Source organism: Aythya marila (genome assembly GCF_965140915.1).
Source record: "Aythya marila genome assembly, chromosome: 11".
Classification (NCBI taxonomy): Eukaryota; Metazoa; Chordata; class Aves; order Anseriformes; family Anatidae; genus Aythya; species Aythya marila.
The window spans coordinates 15,474,211-15,494,453 of NC_139052.1; the positions used below are offsets into that span (position 1 = coordinate 15,474,211).

Sequence of the window (20,243 nt, forward strand, 5' to 3'; positions counted from 1 at the left end):
TGGTTTTGGCAATAACCAAGGGGACTTCATTACTGTGTGCTTAAAATTAAGGAAAGGTGTGTCTCTGTGGTGCAAAGGTGCAAGAGATGCCAAAGTAGCCCTGTGGGTGAGAAATAATATGTGTTGACTTGAAAGCAGTTCTGTGTGAGTGCAGCTCGGGTGCCAACAGTGCAGATGCTGCCTGACTCCGAGCTGGCTGATGCAGCTCTGCAGAGCACTGAATTACGCTGAGTGGGCACGGCCACAGTGACAGCAGTAAAATGTTGGAGACCTGGGCAGCTGAGGGGCTGAGACAGGCTCCTCTCAGTCTGCTAGTGTGCCCTGAGGACAGAGAAACCGAGACCCAGAGTACAAGGAGAAATGCACAGAGCTATCCTGCCACATTGACAGCAGATGGCTTTGCTAACAGGAGACTGTGTCTGTCCTCAGAACTGGTTGGGTGGTAGGAGGTGGCCTTCAGGAGTCATGGTAATTTGCTAGGCTACAGAGGGACTCTCACCATTAATGGCCATCAGCCAACAGCACGGTCCTCGTTAAAGTTAAAACACTGGTGTATCTGGTTAGTTTCCAAAATCTGTCAAAATGCTGTCCAGAGATCCTGAAGTTTCCTAGAAAAGGAAACCCGTGAGCAAAACACTTCCATAAGAATGTAAGAATGGTTGTACTCAGCCTAACCAAACCCCACAGTGCTCCGATTTCTGTCTCCAACAGTGATCAGCAACAAAAGCTTTTGGTATAGGAACAAAGAAAGTGTATGGAGGCGTTTGCTCTGGTGTGTCCTTCCAGCTTTAGGCAGTATAGTGTAGACACTTTTTAGCCAATATTTACATCTTTCTTTTTAACAACATTTGATTTTTTTTCTGACCATGGATATTGTTGTCTTACGTGTCATCCTGTGGCAGTGTGTTCTGCAGTTTAAATTAAATCTTTAAGTTGCAGAATTAAGCAAAGATAAGTTCTTTTGCTCATATTTAATGATCTCTTATTTTTCTGCTATGAGAATGGCGAATGATTGGTTTCCAGTCACCTCCCTCTGACATGCTTGGTCACAGGATGTCCGCCCCTGATTTTCCCATGCAGCTACACCAGTGTCTAAGTGTCACATCAGCAGCAGATCCAGCCACACTCAATTTACCTTGTGCAGGTAGCAGCAGCAGTGACAGTGGGGCGATGTGGATGTCGCCATGGGTTAGCAGCCCATGAACTTGTATAGCTCATACAACCATCTATTCCATCAGAGCTCCGCTATCATTGTTATCCTTGCTGGATACATCAAACCCAGCAGAGCTCTACATCCCGAGATTACCGTCTCTGTCCGTTAGACAGAACAGGACTCCAGTTCAGAAAGGTGCTATTTTGAGTGGTGGTGGCTGAGATGTGAATGTCTATTAGGATGACACAAAGGTATGCTGAAGGCCCAGCTGATGTTTGAAGACTCAGCCTGGATATTGACTGCCAGCAGCATCTCAACATGGGAATTGTATGCTTTGAAAACCCCTAATTTTCAGAAGTCCCTGACAACTCTGTGCTAGCCTTTCTAAAACGAATGCAGACTGGAAATACTCCACAAGCACACAGCCTATTATTGCCACCACTATTTTCCCCCTGCATAGTACCAAGAAGAATTAAAGACACTGGTAGTTTTTTTTGCCCCAAGTAATCATATATAATATATGGTGCAGGACCGAATCCCTGCTTGCCTGTGCTAGTTTTGTACAGTCAGAAACTCAGCTGAAGTCAACACTTAACTTTGCAGAGCAGAGCCAGCCTACAAAAACCCACAGCAATCTGTGTGCTGCCACCCCCCAGAGCTAAATGCCTCCAGATAGTGAGGGCAACTCAGGGCTGAACCCGTCCTGTGTCTCAGCTGGAGGAGCCAGTCGTGAATCATCACGGCTTAATGAGCACTGAGCTGAGGATTATGCATTGATGCAGGAGGCTGCATCCAAATTCTCCACCAGAAACGAACTGATTGCTTTGATTTTATTTTCTTTTTTAAAAGATGCAAATGAAGGGAATACACCCTGGCACCGGAGTTCACAGAGGAATATTTGCATGTTGGGATTTTGGTTATATTTACATCTATTTGGGAGAACTTTTTTTAAAAAAAAAAAAAAAAAAAAAAACTGAAAATGTACAATGGACTTACCTGCTGTTAACTTTTTTGTAATGGTAAAATACGGATTTCAATGAGGTCACTATCCATTAAAAATCCCATTTAAATTGTCACCTTCAATTAAATCATTTCATGTATTTGGAGGGCTAGCCAGTTCCAGTACAGTCTCTTTGAAGGGATTTTTTCCAAATATTAGACCATTAGACAAATGGTTTCATTTTATGCCAGCTGAGCTCATCTCTCAGAAGAAACACAAGAGTGCTTTTTGTTTCCTCTAATTGTGGGGCACAGGAAGGCACAGGGAATGACATGGCACTGCCGAGCAGGACATGGCACGTAGTGTAGGTGCCTTGCAGAGGGTGTTGGAGGCCATCTCTAGTGAAGTAGCAACCCTTCCCTTCGGATAAGGGAGAGCAGAGAAGTTATAGATATCAAAGTGCCCATAGGATCTGTAGTCCATCTTTATTCTGTCTGTCTTGAAGTTATCCCTGCATCATCACCAGCAGTTTTGTCCCTTCCAGTTGCCAGGCTAGGTCTGATCCTATCAGCTGTAGGAATATTCCTTCATTGACTTCTCATATGCAGCTCAGATTCATTTATTATTTTCTCAATCCATTTTTGTCTTCAGTATTTCCCAAGCTCCTCTTGGCTGCAGGGGCTGAGTCGTTCATCCCCACTTCAGCAGACCAGCAGTGCAAACCGAGGGCCAGTGGCTCGGAAGGCTCACAAAAGGCAGAAAGCCTTGGATGTGAAGCATCTGCCCTCCATCACTGCAGCATCGAGGAGCAGGTGACATCCTCGCTGCTGAGGTGAAGCCAGACAAGACTCAGAAATCAAACTGACTTCCATTTTTTTGCTACAAGAAAGGAAAAACCTCTTTAGCCACATCAGTGAAATGAAGTCCAAGTGTTCTCTTTAATCCTCCTTAATCATGGTGTTGCTGATTAACATCTGAATAGAGCTTCTAATTAGAAAGAAGAGACACATGCAGCCTCACCCTGCTGAGGAGGTGAATTCTCGCTCCTACCACTCATTCCTGCATATGCTGTGCTGATTAGGGCTTGAATGGGACAATGATTAAAGAGGCCACTGCCACTTTGCAACCTCTCAATAGCATAGCTACATTCAAGGATTTATTTTCAACTAAGACTTGAATAAATGTTTTGCAAATGTGAGCCACTCCTGCCAAATGGAAAGAGCTTTTAAACACTTCTGAAGCACTATTCCATCTTGTTCCTTGCTTTATCACACTGATCTCTGCCTGTGTAGAACATGCCCTGTTCAACCATAATGTGTTTCAATTAGGATCGTGGTTTAAGCATATGTATTTCATTTGTTATCTACTTCATTATTCAAAAAGCAGCTGAAGCCTGGTGAAAACCTGAAAAGTGCTTTATTGAAAAATCACTTCTGCCTTCTTGGGCAGGAGTGTTTTGCTTAAGTTCTTCCATCCGTTATATAATTTATTACACTTATTAATTTGCGGTAGGCCTAACCAAAGTCAGGGCTCTGTTGTGCGAGGGACTATCTATTTTCAAAGGAGACCATAGCCCTAATCTCCAAAGAGTTTTTGAACTCTGATTGAGTCAATTGTGTCAATCCACTTAGACTGCTTTTCTATGGCTGGGGAACAAAATGATCTTGATTGACCTAAGCCTTGTTGGAAATGGGCATGCAGCCTCGTACTCATGGGATGTCCCAGTTACTGAGTGCTGGCAGATGAATTCCTCCTGCAATTGCTCAAGGAATTGCAGCCTCCGGCTTTTTGATGCCTGTTTGCCAAAGCTGCTCTCATTTCAGCCTCTTCTGCACAGGTCTGTGCCTGGCAGCCTGTGGTTTTGAAGGGTGGCAGAGCCTGCTTGGGTGCAACTGAGCTTCAGGTCCATGTTGCCATCTGCTGGCCCCTCTGAGGAGGAGGCAACATCTTAAAACCTCTGCAGCCACCTTTGTGTGAGCCCATTTTTCATGGACCTTTCTCTCCCAGAGATGCTGACTTAGGACATTCCTGCAGCACAGGGTGTTTTGTGTTTATTTCTTCTGCAGGTATCACATCAGCTAAGGAGAGATGGAAAGGTGTTTGGTGGCCTGTGGAACAGATGCTATGTGGTCCCTTGTGCACTAAATCCCCTTCATTGTCCTCATTTTCCCTGAATAGAATCACAAAATCATCCCTCTCTCAGAACTAACGACGCTTTGTCAAATGGGACCTTGACAATATTTTTCATCCCAGTATCCAAAATTAGTCCTGGCGATACGAGTGGGCCCATTATGAGGAGGCCCGAGCTCTCGTCGCTTGAAGTCATTATCAGACTGAGAGGAACAGAAGCAGAAGCGGGTGAAAAAGCAGGGGCAAAGCTTGCAATGTGACATCAGTAGGTTTGATTCAACTCTGGTGGAGAAGTAGAGAAATTTTACATAGAGCTATCGAAAGAAATAATCTCCCAGAGACCCTTCCCTTCAAAAGTGCCTTTTCTGTAGTACTAGGTCTCATGCACCTAAATAGGCCAAAAGCCAATTAGCCAGCTTTCTTTTTATATAAGCCCATGGCAAAAGCAACTTTCTAATAGGCATTGTGTGATTGAATTGTGACCAGCAGGGCTTGAGAATGGAGATCCAGCTTTCTCTGGGTTGGAAATGCTGCCTGTGCTCACTTTCCTGTGAAAGCTCAGGGAAAGCTTGCTCAGCACTCCATCCTGCCCTCTCCCCCTCACAGGAGGATGCCTGGGGTTGATGTCCCTCCAGGTGTGTCTGAGGGGTCACCAGCCTCCGAATTTGCTCTGAAAAACTCACCTGCACTGCACACCCAGAGCCTCTGCCTTGGCTCTGCAGCGAGGGCTGGTGCTGAAGGTGCCAGCACAGCTGGGTGACAGGAGAGACCTCATCAGTAAATAGCAGTGGTTTGCCTCTTTGGCATTTATTTTGTCTGACATCTGAGCAGATTTACTGAGTGCTGCTATACCTCTGAAAGCACGAGAATGAAAGCTTTCTGACAGCCTGTATCACCCAGATCAAGCTAAATTCAGAGCCACAAGCCTATACATCTACAAAAACCTCTGAGAAAATGTCTTAAGCTAACTCGGAGGTGACCTTTATCACAGAGGGACTCCTCTGCTGCAGCAGGCATTGGGACCTGCTAGCCCCACTGCTGGGCTCATTAGAGAGGGAGATGGTGCTGCCTCGGCCTGGTCCATCACTGGGTGCCACAGGACCTCCAGCTGGTCACAAATCTCCCCAGCTGTCAGAGTAAAATGAAAAATCACTCAATTGACTTGACGCTTAACTCCCAGCAGCAGCAGCAAGGGAGGAGAGAGGAGAAAGGCAGGTGAGGAAGGGCAGGTTTTGCATCGTTCTTTCCAAAAGGGCCTTTCAACAAAGCAAAATGAAGTGACATTTACCCACGTTTGGAGCCTATCTCCAGAAGCTTGAGTTCATACAGTGCAGTCATGATCTTCATACAAGTGCGAAGACACCTCTGCCATTTAGCAGCTGTTTCCTGGATTTTAAGCTACCTTGTTCCTATGGACTTGACAAGCTCTTGCACAGGTACAGAAGAAAAAAAAAAAAAAAAAAAAAAAAACATGCAAAGAGGCCTCTCTCTTCAGCTTGTTTGACTCCTGGGCTTTTCCCATCCCGCTACAGTGGATTTGCACCTGGGCCTTGAGATCTGCCCTGGTGTCATTCCTGCTCAGTGGGCAAATCAAGCAAGGAGTTGAGAGACCACCACGTGCTGGAAGCACACTAAGCTCTTCAAGATCTGCTCTTGGAAAGCTGGCATACCCCAGCACCCTGCCTGCCCAAATCAGTCCTGATGGCCTGCTGCAGGCTGCCAACTCCCCACCGCAATGTCCTGTGCCAAGGCAAAAGCCTGGCGAGTCCCGTGCTCAGTCACCTCTCTTCATACATGCAGCTTTGGGCATCCTGGTGGTCATGAGTGACATCCAAACCTCCTGGTGGCATCTTCCCTGTTTCTTTAACATCTGAACTTCCCAGTATTGGGACTGCAACCCTGCAACCTGTCAGGGCTCTTCTTGTACCTCCTGCTGCTGCAAAGCCAGAAGAGACAGGCAGGAATGACCCCAGAGCCAAGGCAACACAGGGAGAGCTGCAGCTCACTCTGTTCAGCTGCTCCAGCTCCAGAAAAGTGCAGCTAGAACTCAGCTGGAAGGTCTGTGCTTTATCTACTCTATGCCAAAGGGTGTTTGCAGTGACAAACTTGCTCTCTTGAGGGAGGAATGTGTTTCCAGCCCATGTTAACAGGGAACCAAATTACTGCCCGCTGACACTGGGGAGGAGGTATGAAATAAATTGGTCAGGGGCACCATTACTTTTAAAAGTCAAAAATAATGTGATGTATAATGTAAAGGACAAAGTTGAGCATTGAAGGCTAGTGACTCATACACAATATAAATTCAAGTGTCGTAACAGAGCAATAGTGGAGCAAATTGCTGCAAAACGCAGGGCCTGGTAGGTAGCAGCAGGATATTGAAGATGAAGCTTGCGTGGTGATATTAACAGGTTTTGAAACCTGCTGCCATAGCTTGTTTTTGATCACTGTGGATTTATTTGGGTTCGTTAGAGTATCAGGCTTTCTGTGAAGGTGAAGAGTGTATTCAGCTTACGCTCCTTGTGCAGCTAAACCCATCATAACCTAATAAATTAACAACTATATAATACTATATAAATTACCATAATAAATAGTAAAAACGCAGTTTAATTGCATGAAAATCCAAGCATATTATGAACAGAGCAACCCTCCCAGGAGCAGACGCAGCCAGAGGAAGGATGAGGGAGGACCTGCAAGAAACCAGTGTCAAAATAGCTGTTCTGCTCTTATTTCGGTGAGCTCCTTAGGTACGTGTGTCACTGACAGCTTGGTGAGTCACTCAGTGCAAGACATTAAAAACACAACAGAATGCCTTAAAATGTGTGGAACAGAATTACATGGATGCTAGAGAGGGAGCAAATGAGGGTACCTAGGTACTAGGGAGCATTTTTGGTTAAATCCAAGTGCAGCTGGTCAGAAATCCCTGAGTAAGGGCTTTTCTCTGGTCTCCCAGCCCTAGGGAGGCTCAGATGCATGGACAGTGAGTGGAGAAGGGGATGAGAGCTGATGCCTCCAAGTCCTGGCCTTGGAAACTGCAGTTCCCAGGCTTTGGCATTTCTGTATGGTCTATTACAAAGAGAAAAGTGATTAGAGAAACCCCAGCAGGTCCTGTCTGTCATTACAGCTGGATCTAATAGCAGGAGAAGATGAAATTTAGCTTACAGGACTGACTGCGGATGATCCTATTGCCCGTGGGACCAGATATTTCTCTAGCACATCGGCTGATTTTTGCACAAGGGAGCAGTAAAGGCTCTGGTTTTGGTCTCGCTGCAGCCTGCCCGGCTGCTCGGGGTAGAGGCAGGAGGTGACATTTTTATTCCCATACTCCATGCCACTTTACCAGGCACGCTTTCAGACCTAATTAAGCTTAGCGTTATCATTGTTTTTATCACATTAAGATCCCACTTGGCTCTCAGCAGCACAGACCACAAAGTCAACACTGCATCTTTAAACAGAAACAACAGATTTTGGTTCAATTAAAAATTCATTAGAATGTAAATTAGTTTGTAGGATTTTTTTTTCCCTTCTAATGCCTATTCAGTGTGGCACTGTAATGGTGCAAAGCTTAAGAGGAGGTTAACTCACAGCACAAAGATAAACTGTTCTCTATAAACTCACTGCTTAGGGAATCTTGGGAAATAATTTAACCCTTTTCCCTCATCCACCGCAGGATCTCTATCTGATCCCACCAGGCTCAACCGTTTGTCATGATCTGAACACTGCTTTTATAAGTCTAAACTGAACAATTGACCTTATCGTGCAACTTTGCTTTCCCTTCTCCTTTGAAATTCTCCTGGAGCACTCAGGGACTTCTCTTTCCCAGCAAGGCCTGTCATGAAAGCCAATTGTTTCCTACCAGACCCTGTTACATGCCAGAATAAATTTACTGCTTGTTTCCCTTCTAGTGGTTGCACGAGATATGGTGGGTTGACCACAGGCTTATGAAACAGTGTGTTGCTTCTAAGGTGCTATGAAGCCACGTGTGAGCTTTACTATTATTTTCCTTATCACTGTAAACTCAGTCACTCTTGCAAGTTCATTAGGTGTCATTAATTGCTAACAACACATTCAGAATGTATGGTAAACGCAATTTAATTGAGAACTAATTAACTTGTTATAGTTATCTCATTACATGCCAATTAAACTTTTTAACATTCCTTTTCAGTAGATAAAGGAACAGTTAAAATCCCAGGGACCTAATTGAGGGCTGGTGTAAGGGGGTCAGCTTTGCCGCCTTGGTCTCTAATGCATTTGCTGACAACAGTTTTGCTTTGCAACCTGCTTTTTCATAAGATTAAGGGAAATCAAGGGAGTTTGGGTTAATTTACTGCACCTCTGAAGAGGCTGGGAACTCACAGAAAATACCTCTGACAGGGGTTTTATATTCTAGGAGAGAAACTGAAGGGCCAGGGCCAGGAATTTCTGCTCTGCAGCTGAACCAGCATACAGGTTTCGTTCAGTAAACCAACCTCCAGATTTTGGGGGTGAGATATTTACATACTACATCTGCTCTGGGGTCTGTGCAAAGGCATCACTCAATAACAGGCCCTGGATCAGCATCGTTGTGCTACATAATTCCCGGGGACTCCATGCAGCTGAGCTCCAGCTGATTGCACACCCGAGAGTTCAAGGCAGCATGATTGCCTGTGCCTGCCCCCCACCAGCTCTGTGATCAAATCACATTTGCCTAGTTTATGTTTCTCCCCTTTCTCTGCATGAAAGTGTCAAGCAAACAAAGGAGAGAGAAGTAATGGAGGGAAAAAAAAAAAAAAAAGCAAAACCACGCAAGTACAAAGTGCTTGCAAAGACACAAAATAGGCAGTTGGAAAAAATTGGGAACAATATTGCCTTTAATCTCCAAGATAACCAGGTGCAGTCATCTTAGATGTTACTACTAACATCTGTGGCTTAAAAAAAAAAATAAAAACAAAAATTCAACCTGTGGCTGAGCCATTAAGTTCAGTGTCACTGCGATGTTGGCTTTTAAAAATAAATAAATAAATAAAACACAAAACAAAATCTTTGAAAGCAAGTAGAATCCAGGAGGGACTTATTAAAGTGTGAGAAGCCCATTTCAGTGCTATTGAAGTGAAGGACAAAGTGCAGGCACTGATGATTAATTTCTGTTTTAGCTGCTCACTTCAATAATTGCATGAGAAACTTGGAGAGCACGGTGAGAGACTGGTGGGCAGGTTTGGGGGCCAGCTAGGCAGGGCTTTAACCCAAGCAGCTTCCCCGCATAAAGGAGTCACTGCTAAGCAGGAGAAGAAATAAGTCTATGAGCGCTGCTCCTGTTTCCCAGGTATCTCAGTGCAACACCATGGAAGCCATCTGATGTGAATAAAACCCGTTTCGGTGTCAAGCAGAGTTAGTATGGGCCAGCATCCTCGGTCCCTGGGCAAAGCCATCCCCCAGTCCAGGGGCTATAGCAGGTTCAGGTGTTGATCCATCTCCAGTGAGAGCAAACTGTGCTCTCTTGGAGAGGATATAAGAAAAAGTGCTGGGAAAAAAAGTGAAATGAAGGTAGGCCAGGGAGGCAAAGCAAGCTGTTTGTGTCCTTCAAAGTAAAGCCAAGGAGTGCCTGTGAAGATGAGCCTTCTCTTAAAGCGTGGGGAAGAAGTGTTAATACAACACCCATCTCACGCAGCTCTTCCTACAAGAGCTATAATGCAACAAAAGAGGCTGAAGAGGCTGTTCTCACAGAATTTTCTACCCAACTTTGTGGAGACAAAACTTGTCTGGAGGCCTTTTGTCTTCTCGGTTTGTTGAATCCAAACAATTACGTGCATCTCCCAGAACCATTGTGGTTGGTATTGGCAGCACTCCTCGAGTGGAAGGGGTGGGTGTGATGTAGTGTTGTGGGGGTCACGAGGGCACACCAGAAGCCTCAAGAACTCTTCAGCATTTCTATCCGGGATGTGCTAAGATGGCAATACTTGCATGGTGAATGTATTTTTACTGTGTCTTTTTATGATGTTTTCATTATGTGCTTTTATTATGTGGTTATAAGCTGCTAGAATGGAAACTGGAGCGATAAAGCTTGATTGATCATTATATTCCCATCTATAAAAGGCAGATTTTTTTCCCCACCACGAACAACAGACAAGTCTGATCAGGATGCAAGTCTGAGCATTAAGTCCATTAACTTCAGCTCCTCAGGCCAGGTCAGGGCTGATGTTCCTGAGCCTTCCTCCAGTCATCAGACCCAGCTGGAGAGGCAGCTGGGAGAGCTGGTGCCCCAAGTCACCCACGTGTCCCCAGGAGCCTCAGCCTTGTGGGTTCTGCCACTTCTGAAATCCCAAAAGCTGAAGCAGAGGCTGAATTTGGAAACAAAACGGGTTGGTCTTGGCTTTTGTTTCACATCTTGTTTCTGATGTGCTCCAGTTTAGACAGCAGAGGCAAGAACCCTGAGGCGAGGCCATGGGTTCAGTGAGGGCTCAGTGCTTTGCAAGGTGCCCAGGCTGAGCTGTGCTACCGGACACCCCTTGTTCCCCAAGGGGTGCTCTCCCCAAGGCGTGGTGCAGCCTTGGGTCGTGCTGCTGCTGGTCCCACTGCTCACTGCACCCTCCTGGGCTCAGCCCAGCCTGCAGCAAGGGGGGGGGGATTTGGGTGATGTCCACTGAGGTGGCTCCAGCAAAGTGCTGTGCTCTTTGCCAGGAGCTGGAGGTGCACAGCACCTCACAGAATGAGGCTTTTTGGTGCGTTTGGCTCCTCTTTGTGCACTTCCCTTCTATGCAACCCCATACTACATAAATGTTCCCATCTGCCAATGGGGGTATTCATCAGGCCGATGGATGTCGCTGCTGGTTTCAGCTGACATAGATTATGTCCTTTTTTGAGCTGTATCTGAGGCCTGTTCTCTGCAACGCTTCTTTCATTGTTCACCTACCATGGAGACAGCAGCTTGCGGCGAGATTTATCTCCCAGAGATCTCGGTGCGAAAAGAGGCTGTTCTCTCTCAGCCCTGCGGTGGCTATCAGCATCCAAAGCTCCCTGCGGAGCTCCATGGATGGCCTGGATGGACCAGAAGGAAAGCATGGTGAGCTAGGCGAGGAAATACCCTGGCTTTCAAGGCAGCAAAAAAGGCAAATCTTGGCAGAGACAATAATTCATTTATAGAAGGAAGCAAGGGAAATCTTTCTTGCTCCTCCAAATAACAGTCTCTGATTCCCCGACTCTAATCATTCTATAACCTCACAAGGATCAGAATCGTTTTCGCATCCTCTGTAGATTTCATGTCTCATGTTTTTGCTTGCTAAATATACATAAGCATGCCACTTACAGCAGCGTGCAGGCTCGTGATCGTTGCATGGCTTCCTCCCCTCTAGGAATGCCATAAATAAATCACTGGGTCAGGAAGTCTGCTACATGCCTGTGGTGTCTCTCCCTCACACTGGCTCTTTCTCTCTCTCTCCTTCTACATTAGTACAGAGTACATAAACCCGCCAGGAGCTTTGCCTGTTATCTCCCCTCCTGATGATACCTCACTGTGCTAGGTGGGAGCCAGCAGCAGATCAGTCACCAATATTCCTCACCACAGAGGACACTGATGATCTAAGATCAGACCAAAAATTGCATTTAGGGACAAGTTGCACTAAAGTTTTTTCCTTCCCGAGGAACACGCTTGTATTGGCTTTGCAAAAATGGGGGTTTCCAAGAACGTGGTAATGCATAGCCAAAGTCATGGATTAAAAACTTCACTTTAGGATCCAGAAAGGGAGTATGATTGGTGATGGCAGTGTTTGCAATGCACAAAGAGCTTTTCAGATCAAATGTAAATGATTTTTTCTTTGGTTGTGGTCACCAAAAGGCAAGTTCTTAGGTGAGTCCTGGTGAAGAACTTCAGTTCTTGCTCCCACAGGGGGAGCTAACTGGGGGCTGTGCTCTTGTTGCAGCTTGTGGCTAGGGATCTTCAGGGGAAACCCCTCTGCCCTGCTTTGCTCTTTGAAAAGTGCCCTTATTCTGAAGCCTGGGCAATTCGCTCAGCAGCTCTTCACACCACAAAGCACATGAAGGATGAGAAATATTAGTACAAAAGAGGAGAAAAAAGCATTCATTATTGATGGGGGAAGTGAAATGACAATCCCTGTAGACAGAAATCAAGTGCCTTTCTAGACCTGAAATGGGTTTCACGTTAACAGCCTTTTGCACAGCAGTTTTTAGTGGTGGCAAGAAGTAGAGAGAAGAAAAAGTTCATTCTTCATGTTATCCCTAAAGATTTTGTCATTTTTGCTAAATGGAACATATTGTTAAATCCCATGTGTTCCTTGCAGAGAAGTTCTCATTTGCAAAGGGCCATGTGTGTATGCAGGTTTTTTTTTTCCTCCGTCTTCTTTTTTTGGGGCGTTTTAATTGCTGTTGTAATCTGCATGTTTTGCATCAACATTTTCGATCAAAATTTTCCCAAGGACCGCAAGAAGGTCGGGGAAAAGCAAGATAACCTTTTGTACTTTCTCTCAGGTGTGCTGATCACCAGGGTGATGAACTTTTGAGAGGTTAGCACCGTTGTTGTCTTTATTTGGACGGCCACAAAAGAAGGTCATAAAGACTTCTTCATCCTTCTTTATCTATTCTCACATCATCTTCTCCAGCCTTCGTTTTCACTCTCGCTTCTCACAGGTGGGAACAGAGTCTGTTATCTCAAATTAATCTTACAAGACCACCCCCACAGATCTGCACTGTGCCCGTGCACAGCTTATTTCTTCATCTCGTGTGTAGAATTGTTTATCCAAACTAGGTAGATTTACCTCTGCGGCACAGTTGTGGAAAGTAATTGGGTTTCTGTCAAGTACAGGACAAGATTAATCAAACCTGCCAACACGAAGCAGGCCAAAACTAGATTCAGATTTGACCTGTGCTTTAAGGGCCAGGAAATTCAGACAGAAGTACAGTGATGAAGGTGTTCTGCAGAGGGAGACCTGAAAGCAATGCCACTTCTTAGCAGCTTTGAACTGAGATAAAAAGATAAAATTCAAAACCAGATTGGGGCTGAATTTGGCATCCGAAGACTCTATCTGTTTATCAGACACTTAAAATCTACCGTCGTAAGTGAGAAATACTTATCAATTCGGAATTATCTCAGGGGAATATTTTGTTGGATTCAAATCACTGCCAGTCGTATGCAAGAGTTGTGAATGCTTCATATTTAACTGAGCACGTGTGCAAACTCTGAATCATTTAAAATATGGCCTCACTGGGTTCATTTCTTCTCTACGGGGTGGGAAGAACATGGGCGAAGTGTGGAGGGCAGGGGTGGAGTGGTAGCTCGTGCCTTTTCTGTTTCGGGGCTGTCAGCAAGGGGCTGCTTTGTTTCTCTGGTGGCCCTGCAAGACAAATGTTGCAAATGCAAATTCGCAGGCAGGGCTGGGACAGCTGGCATCAGCCCGGCGTGCCGGCGCTGGGATTGAACTTTGTGCCTTCGCTCCTTCTGGCTGTAGGTTTTCGCACAGATTGATGGAAAAGCAGCGATAATCAACGATCTCCAGAGCTGAAGCATCTTCCGGCTCTTTCTTTTCCTGCCTTCTTTTGGGCACCGCGGTGACCCTCAGAGTATCAAAGATGAGCAAATCATGCTCAGGTTTGTGACATCCCCCCAAAAATAGTGTTCCCCCCCATCCTTTATGTGCACACGTGCACGCACAGCACTGCCACCCAGCGGTTCGCTAACCGCAGACAAAGGGGCGATGCAAGCGGGTTGTTTTTTCACCAAACGCCACAAAGAGGGTACAAAAAACTTCACCCAGGCACGTACTGAGCTCTGCCCTCCCAAACTGGAGGTGCCAGGCTGCAAGAGAGGAGCAGAGTGCCAGCTGGGCGGCTGCATTTGGAAATATCAATACCTGAGCATCAGGTTCAGATAAGAGGCAATTTGCAATTGTCACACATTTTCTACCTTTTCCATATTTTTTGTGCATGGTTAATGTGAGGGGGAGGACAGCAGACCTTATCTCTCACAGCTAGTGGTGGCAAAACTGAAAAATTGTTTTCATTACCAGGTGGAAGGCTTTTCACATGCAAATTGTCAATATCATTGTGATGTGGCATTTTTATTAATCCAAACCAGCTTATCTGACCAAAAAGAAAGAAAGATCATTCTGTTTCATATCAAACATTTTGTTCTGACAATGGTAAGTTGTATTTAATGAAATGTTGCATGGACGATCACACCTTTTTGTGATTTACTGCAGGAGAGGAAGAAATGGAACGGACTAATGGGTGAGGTTGGGTTTCTTTGTTGGTGGTGTTTGTTTGGGGTTTTTTGTTTGGATGGCTTTTTTTTTTTTCCTTTGCTATTTTTTGGACAGTTCTCCTAAATGCCAGTCAAATGATGCCAGCTTATGAAAGCTTTTTAACTTCTCTCCTTCTACATCAAAGAAGCTGATCTGCTTTTACAGATATGCATATTTTTGTCTCTCTATTGTGTGCACTTCCCTTCAGACACTGGGAAAATAAGGTCACGTTCCCTATTGAGTCCATCCTTTTCTATTGATTTAACTTTCTTAAAATCCTAATAGAGCTTGAAATTAATACAGTTTAATTTTCTTCGCCCTTTCTTGTGAACCACCAAAGCTTTTTTTGTTGCTGCTACACCACTTTGGTAATAAAGACTGTGACAGGCTTGGATTCCTCCTTCTGATGGCAAAAATCCCTGAGAAGAGAAAATCAATGAGGGTTTTAGCTCCATCCAAGGAAAATAAGGGCTTTTCCTTTCAGCCTATGAGATGAGGAGTGGGGATGCCTTTTGAGGCAATTCAGCAGGGAGCAGACCACAAAGTCTCAGACCCTTCTGATGTGGCTAAATTCAGATTCACCAACATTAGGCCATCTCCCAAGGTCTCAGCAAGGGCTGTCTCAGTGCTATGCCTTATAAGTGAACCATATTCACATCCCCATGCCTAGGACACATTAATTTCTCCAGCATCTGGGAGTCCTTTAATAAGACTCCTTGTTCCTGCAGGAGGGCAGTGAATGTACTTTAGTATTGGACCTGGCTGCTTTGGGATCTGGCTGGAAAAGATTTACCTAAGGGCAAATAAAGCCTGCAAGCTGCTTGGTTATTACCAGTGTTTCTCCATCAACATGCAAAGGGGCTGTGGACTTTTTGTGTTGGAGTGGTACCCCCAATCCCTTGCCATGGGCTATGCAGCAAGAAGGTGAAGCGCATTGAACCTACAGCATCAGCATCCTTCCCTCATGCTGATGACCCTATTGGGGATGAAAAGACACCGCACCCCTTGACAGCTGCCTGCCCATCACCAGAGGAACCACGGTTTCATTGGAGAAAGTACCTGGAGGCTGTCTCCTTGCCAGTAATGGGGCAATGAAACGTCACGACCCTGGTTAGTCCAGGCTCCCATCCATCATGCCTGTTTATCCCGTCAGAGCACTGTTTAGCTGTATAAAATGGGCTGTAAACTTTGTTCACTTTGGCTGACAGCTATGATAAAGGCTATGTGCATTTTACAGCCTCACAAATGGGAAGGAGAAAGGTCCCCCGAGACCTCCCACTGCTCCAGGTCCCATCATCTGTCATGGCACGGGAACGAGCCAGTGGTGTCATCTTCTCCAGCCCCCCTTCTCTTGGTCAGGTGCCGCTACCTTTCCTGGTGACGGATTAAAAACAAGTTAAATATGTATTATTTTTGCACTCTCTGCATATCCGTGCCTTTCATATCCACATCTTAAATTCATCACCTCTCTGTCAGTTGTTTGTAAATGTCCCTGGGTGTTTAACTCTTATTCCCTGAATCCTCTGAGCTATTGTTGGTGAATATGGCTATTACATATTCCTGGTATTTCTGAAAGGTCAAAAGAAAATGTAAAAGTGCCATTTCTTTTCTTTTCTCCCTTCAAAGCTGCAAAATGCAATATTGTTCTGGTGCAGTTACTCTTGCTGTTATGCAAAGATATTTTTTTTCAATACACCTTTTTGTATTTACTGCAAGTGTTCAGGATACAGAATTATTTCCTCAAATTATTAAAAACTAGAAGATATAATAGCCTTTTATTCTGTTTCAGAACATATTACTCTACCACAACAGTCTATTTTCGACAGTTTACTCTCATCTTCCTGCAACCCATCTTACAAATGAGACATAAAATTGAGGCTCCGGATGCTTATGGACCCAATCCTGCAGCATTTATGCACCTGTTTAAGTTGAATCATGTGAGGATTTGCAGTGGATTGAATGTGGGGAATGACTAATACTTGAGGAACTATGGCAATTGCTCCAAAGCAGTTTGCAGTTCTTCAGGATAAAGAGCAATGCATAAAGCTAGGATGCATTATCTCCTCCTCTGCCAACTCTGTCTGGAATGCTCTAAAGGATGGACTCGGAGCAAAAGCAGAATAAAATGTACTCGCCTGCAGCCCATACCTGATACACTCATTTCTTGCTATCCCTACCGTAAGGCTCCTGGTTGAGCAGAAGTTGGCCGTCAGCAATGCAACTAAATGCACCAAAATCACCAGGTTTTCACCATGGAGTTGCACTTGATGTTACAAAGCCTCGTTAATTGATTACAACATGATTCAGCAAGCTGCACTCTTCCTGACTCTTCTCCATAGCTTGCTGCCTCTCCATTCAAAACCCGGCTGCGCTCCAAGGGTCTTGTCCCTGTGTTTGAAGCCCGAGCAGCTGAAGAATGACCTTTCTCTCTGACCTACATCTTTCATAGGAATAAAGCAACAGATGACACCAAGTAGAGGATTCACAGAGCTCTTTGTGCAAGCCCCTACAGCGGAGCTCCCCAGTGAAGGGCATCAAGCTTAATTCTCAGCAAACCTTGCAAGGAGGCTTTTTCATTCCACTTAATAGCAGCATTTCCACCGACTTATGCAGGAGCAGAGTCAAATCCCAGCGTGTCTTTTAACACCAGCTACTCCTCGGCAGAAGGAGCATCTCAGCAAATTGGACATCCCTGCCTCCTGTGAGGGGTTTCTTCCAGGCAAACCCACTCCCAGAATGATCCCCCACTTTCTGCTCAGCCTCCGTCGGGCTTTCTGTTCCTGCACGTCGCCACCGTGATTGGCAACCGAAGCAGAAAGATCAGACAAAGGAAGGCTGAGGCACCACCTGGGACGGAGCTGAAAGAGATGCAGGAGCAGATATCTCCATCTGCCTCCTCGAGGCTTTGTGGGGCTGGGATGCCAGCTGCGGTGTGGTGCTCACGGATCCCAGGGGACTGCTGCTCTGCCCCGCTGCATCTCGGGAAGCCCTGATGGCAGCACCAGCACCACCAAGGTCACCTTCCTCATCCTCAGGCAGGTCACACTGCTACGACACTCCAGAGTACGGTGAGATAGAGGAGTCCAGAAAGGAGAAAACAGAAGGAAAATGGGTGTTTTCTCAGATGTATGCAGAAGGTAAATTATGGGGGTACTTACAGTACCTAAAATCACTTTCTCTCCAGGGGCCTGAATATGCTCTGTTAGAAAATCTGCATATGAGCCTGTAAATTTGCCATCTATGCTACAGTGTAATTGTACCAGACTCACCTATGTTGTATTTTTTACCTATAAATGTGACGGCGATATGCTTGTCTCCCCTTCCTACAAGAGTTTCACCAATACCCAGGAAAGCAAACCTCCCACAATGGGCTCTTTCTCCCATTTAATCCAGATAAAGAGGAAAGTCCTCCACGGAGGGCGTGCACACAAAACCCACGTTAGGCACCCAGGAGTATAGGGACACGCTCTGCCCCACTGCAAAGCACCTCGGCACCCCTGCGAGGAATCACAGGACACGACCGACAGCCCTTCTGTGCCCTAAGCGTGGCACTTCTGTGTTGATGCATAAAGCCATGCACAAAAGGGAAAATGGCAGCTTTCCAAGTGGCCCCGGTTAATAGCTCTGTTTTGCTTAATGGTGCCTCCCATTCAGACTAAAGATGCTGTTTTAAATATGTAAGCAATTAGTATCTCTCTCTCTCTCCCTCTCTCGCAACACATCTGTGCTTCTTCTATCTGCTGCATTACAAATCTGCTGCGTCCCTCTCCAGCTCGGCGGCGCGTGTAGCGCCAGATATCCTGGTCCTCAGCAACTTTCTGGGCTGCAGGAATTACAGCTGGCTGCGGAGGTGCTCCTGCCTGGCCCTGCTTAAGCCCTCAGCACCACCGTCCTCTCCTCCTGAGCTGGTGCTGGGCTGATATATAATAGGGGTGCAGGGAAAGGGACTTTTTGGTCTGGTTTTGGCCATTCTTTGGGTCAGCCTGATGTTTTTTCCTTCTTCCCACCTGCCACTTTCACACACTTTTTGTCTCCCTTTCTGGAGAGGAGCTGCAGCCTTTTCTCTCTGTACCAAACCGCAGGCTGCCCATGGGAGCGTGGCGGGGATGCACCCAGAGGTTTCTGCTCGGTGAATTCTGCCACAATTAATTCTGCCTGTTCAAACTCCTGTCTGATTTTGGGAGTCACGGCAGGGCCGGTGTGTGCTTATGCATTAACGGTACACAAAGACTTATTGTTATCACATAGTGAGAGGGGTAGGTGCGATTAGTTACCGAGCACCTCTATGTGCACAGCGCTTTGCGACCCCAAAAGCCCCTCTTTAGGAACAGATGCGTCCACCAGCATCCCTCCAGCCTCATTTAGAGCAGACCCCCGGGCTCCCAGGTGCTCCGCAAGGCATCAGTGGGGACCCCACAGGGGGGACATCTCCCCGCGGGGCGCTTCCCCGAGCGCCCCCCGGCCAACTTTAGCAGCGGGGGGCTTTGGGAAGCAGCCTCCTCCCTTCGTCCCCATCCTTCCCCTCTCTCCCTTTCCCTTCCCTTCCCCTCCCCGCACCGGGCGGGGCGAGGGGGAGCTCGGCGGGCGCCGAGGGGCGGAGCGGCCCCGCCGGGGGGCGGTGGCGGCGGTGCCGGGACGCGGAGCCGCGCTCAGCGCCCCGCGGAGCGGCTCGGCACGGCTCGGCCCCCGGAGCCATGCCGCTGCCGTGCCGGGGCTGGACGCTGGCTTTGCTCACGCTGCTGGTCGGCTTCCTCATCTTCGCCGACATCTCCGAGATCGAGGAGGAGGAGGGCAGCGGGTAAGGAGCCCCCGCTCCGCGGCGCGGAGGATGGAGGAGGAGGAGGATGGAGGATGGAGGAGGAGGAGCGGGGCTCGGGGAGCGGCCGGACAGTTTTCTTTGTCTCCTGCTCTGCCGGCTCCTCGAGAGCCCAAGTGGGCAGGGAGCTCGCTCCGCGCACCGCGCAGCCGGCGGCAGCCCCGGGAGGGACCCCCCGGGACCCCCCCCCAGTGGGACGGGACGGGACCGGGTGGGATGGGGAGATGGGGCCGGTCCCGGTCCCGTTGGGGACGTGGAGATATCGAGCCGGGTCGGGTGCTGGAGCAGGTGCCGGTCCCCCAGAGGCACGGCATCCCGCTCCGGGTTGGGGTGCTGAGCTGGGTGCAGGTCCCGGTGGCGGTGCCGGAGCGGTGCCGGCCCGCTTCGGGGTGTCAGAGAGGGGTTGGGGAGAGGGGGCTGCGGCTCGGCTGGGGTTGGAGGGGCGAGCTGCATCCCGGGGGGCTCGGTGGGTCCGGGTGGGCGTGGTGGAGCGGGTACCCTGCACCCTGGGGCGGTGGGCAGGGGCCGGTCTGCAGGGAGCTAAGGTGAGGACCCGTCCATGGGGAGGGAGAGAGGGAGCAGGGACAAGATTTGGGATGGGTGGGGGGTGATGGAGAGCACTGGGAGAGCTCAAGCTGTTTGGCTGTTGGGTCGGAGGCTTTAGGATCGCGTACCGCTCCTACCTGGGGCGTCCTGTGTGGCAGGGACTAAGGAACCCTAAATCTGGGAAGAGGAGCAATGCCCTACCCGCCCCATAAACCCCATCTCGGAAGGCTGCTTGGTAAATGAGGGAGTGAGAGGAGGAAGAGCAGAGAGGAGGGCTTGCATTAACCTGAGGAACTCACTGCAGTAGCATGGGAAAACAAGTCACATCGTTGTAGGAACGGGGGGTGCACTGGTGGTGCCAAAATGGCACGGGGTCCTTCTTTCTGCTCAGGACTGGGTGGAATTTCCTGCTGGAGTAGCTCAGAACAAACA

At 47.4% G+C, this 20,243-nt stretch overlaps 1 protein-coding gene across 1 annotated transcript in view; it reads left to right on the forward strand.

Moving 5' to 3' along the window:
• Positions 1-19,091: 19,091 nt before the first annotated feature.
• The window catches only part of ST8SIA2 (ST8 alpha-N-acetyl-neuraminide alpha-2,8-sialyltransferase 2), a 28,470-nt gene continuing 27,318 nt past the window's right edge, over positions 19,092-20,243 (forward strand). The window contains exon 1 of the mRNA XM_082769380.1: positions 19,092-19,247. Coding sequence (XP_082625506.1) covers positions 19,144-19,247 — 104 coding nt within the window. The 5' untranslated portion in view covers positions 19,092-19,143. The remainder of the gene's footprint in view (positions 19,248-20,243) is intronic.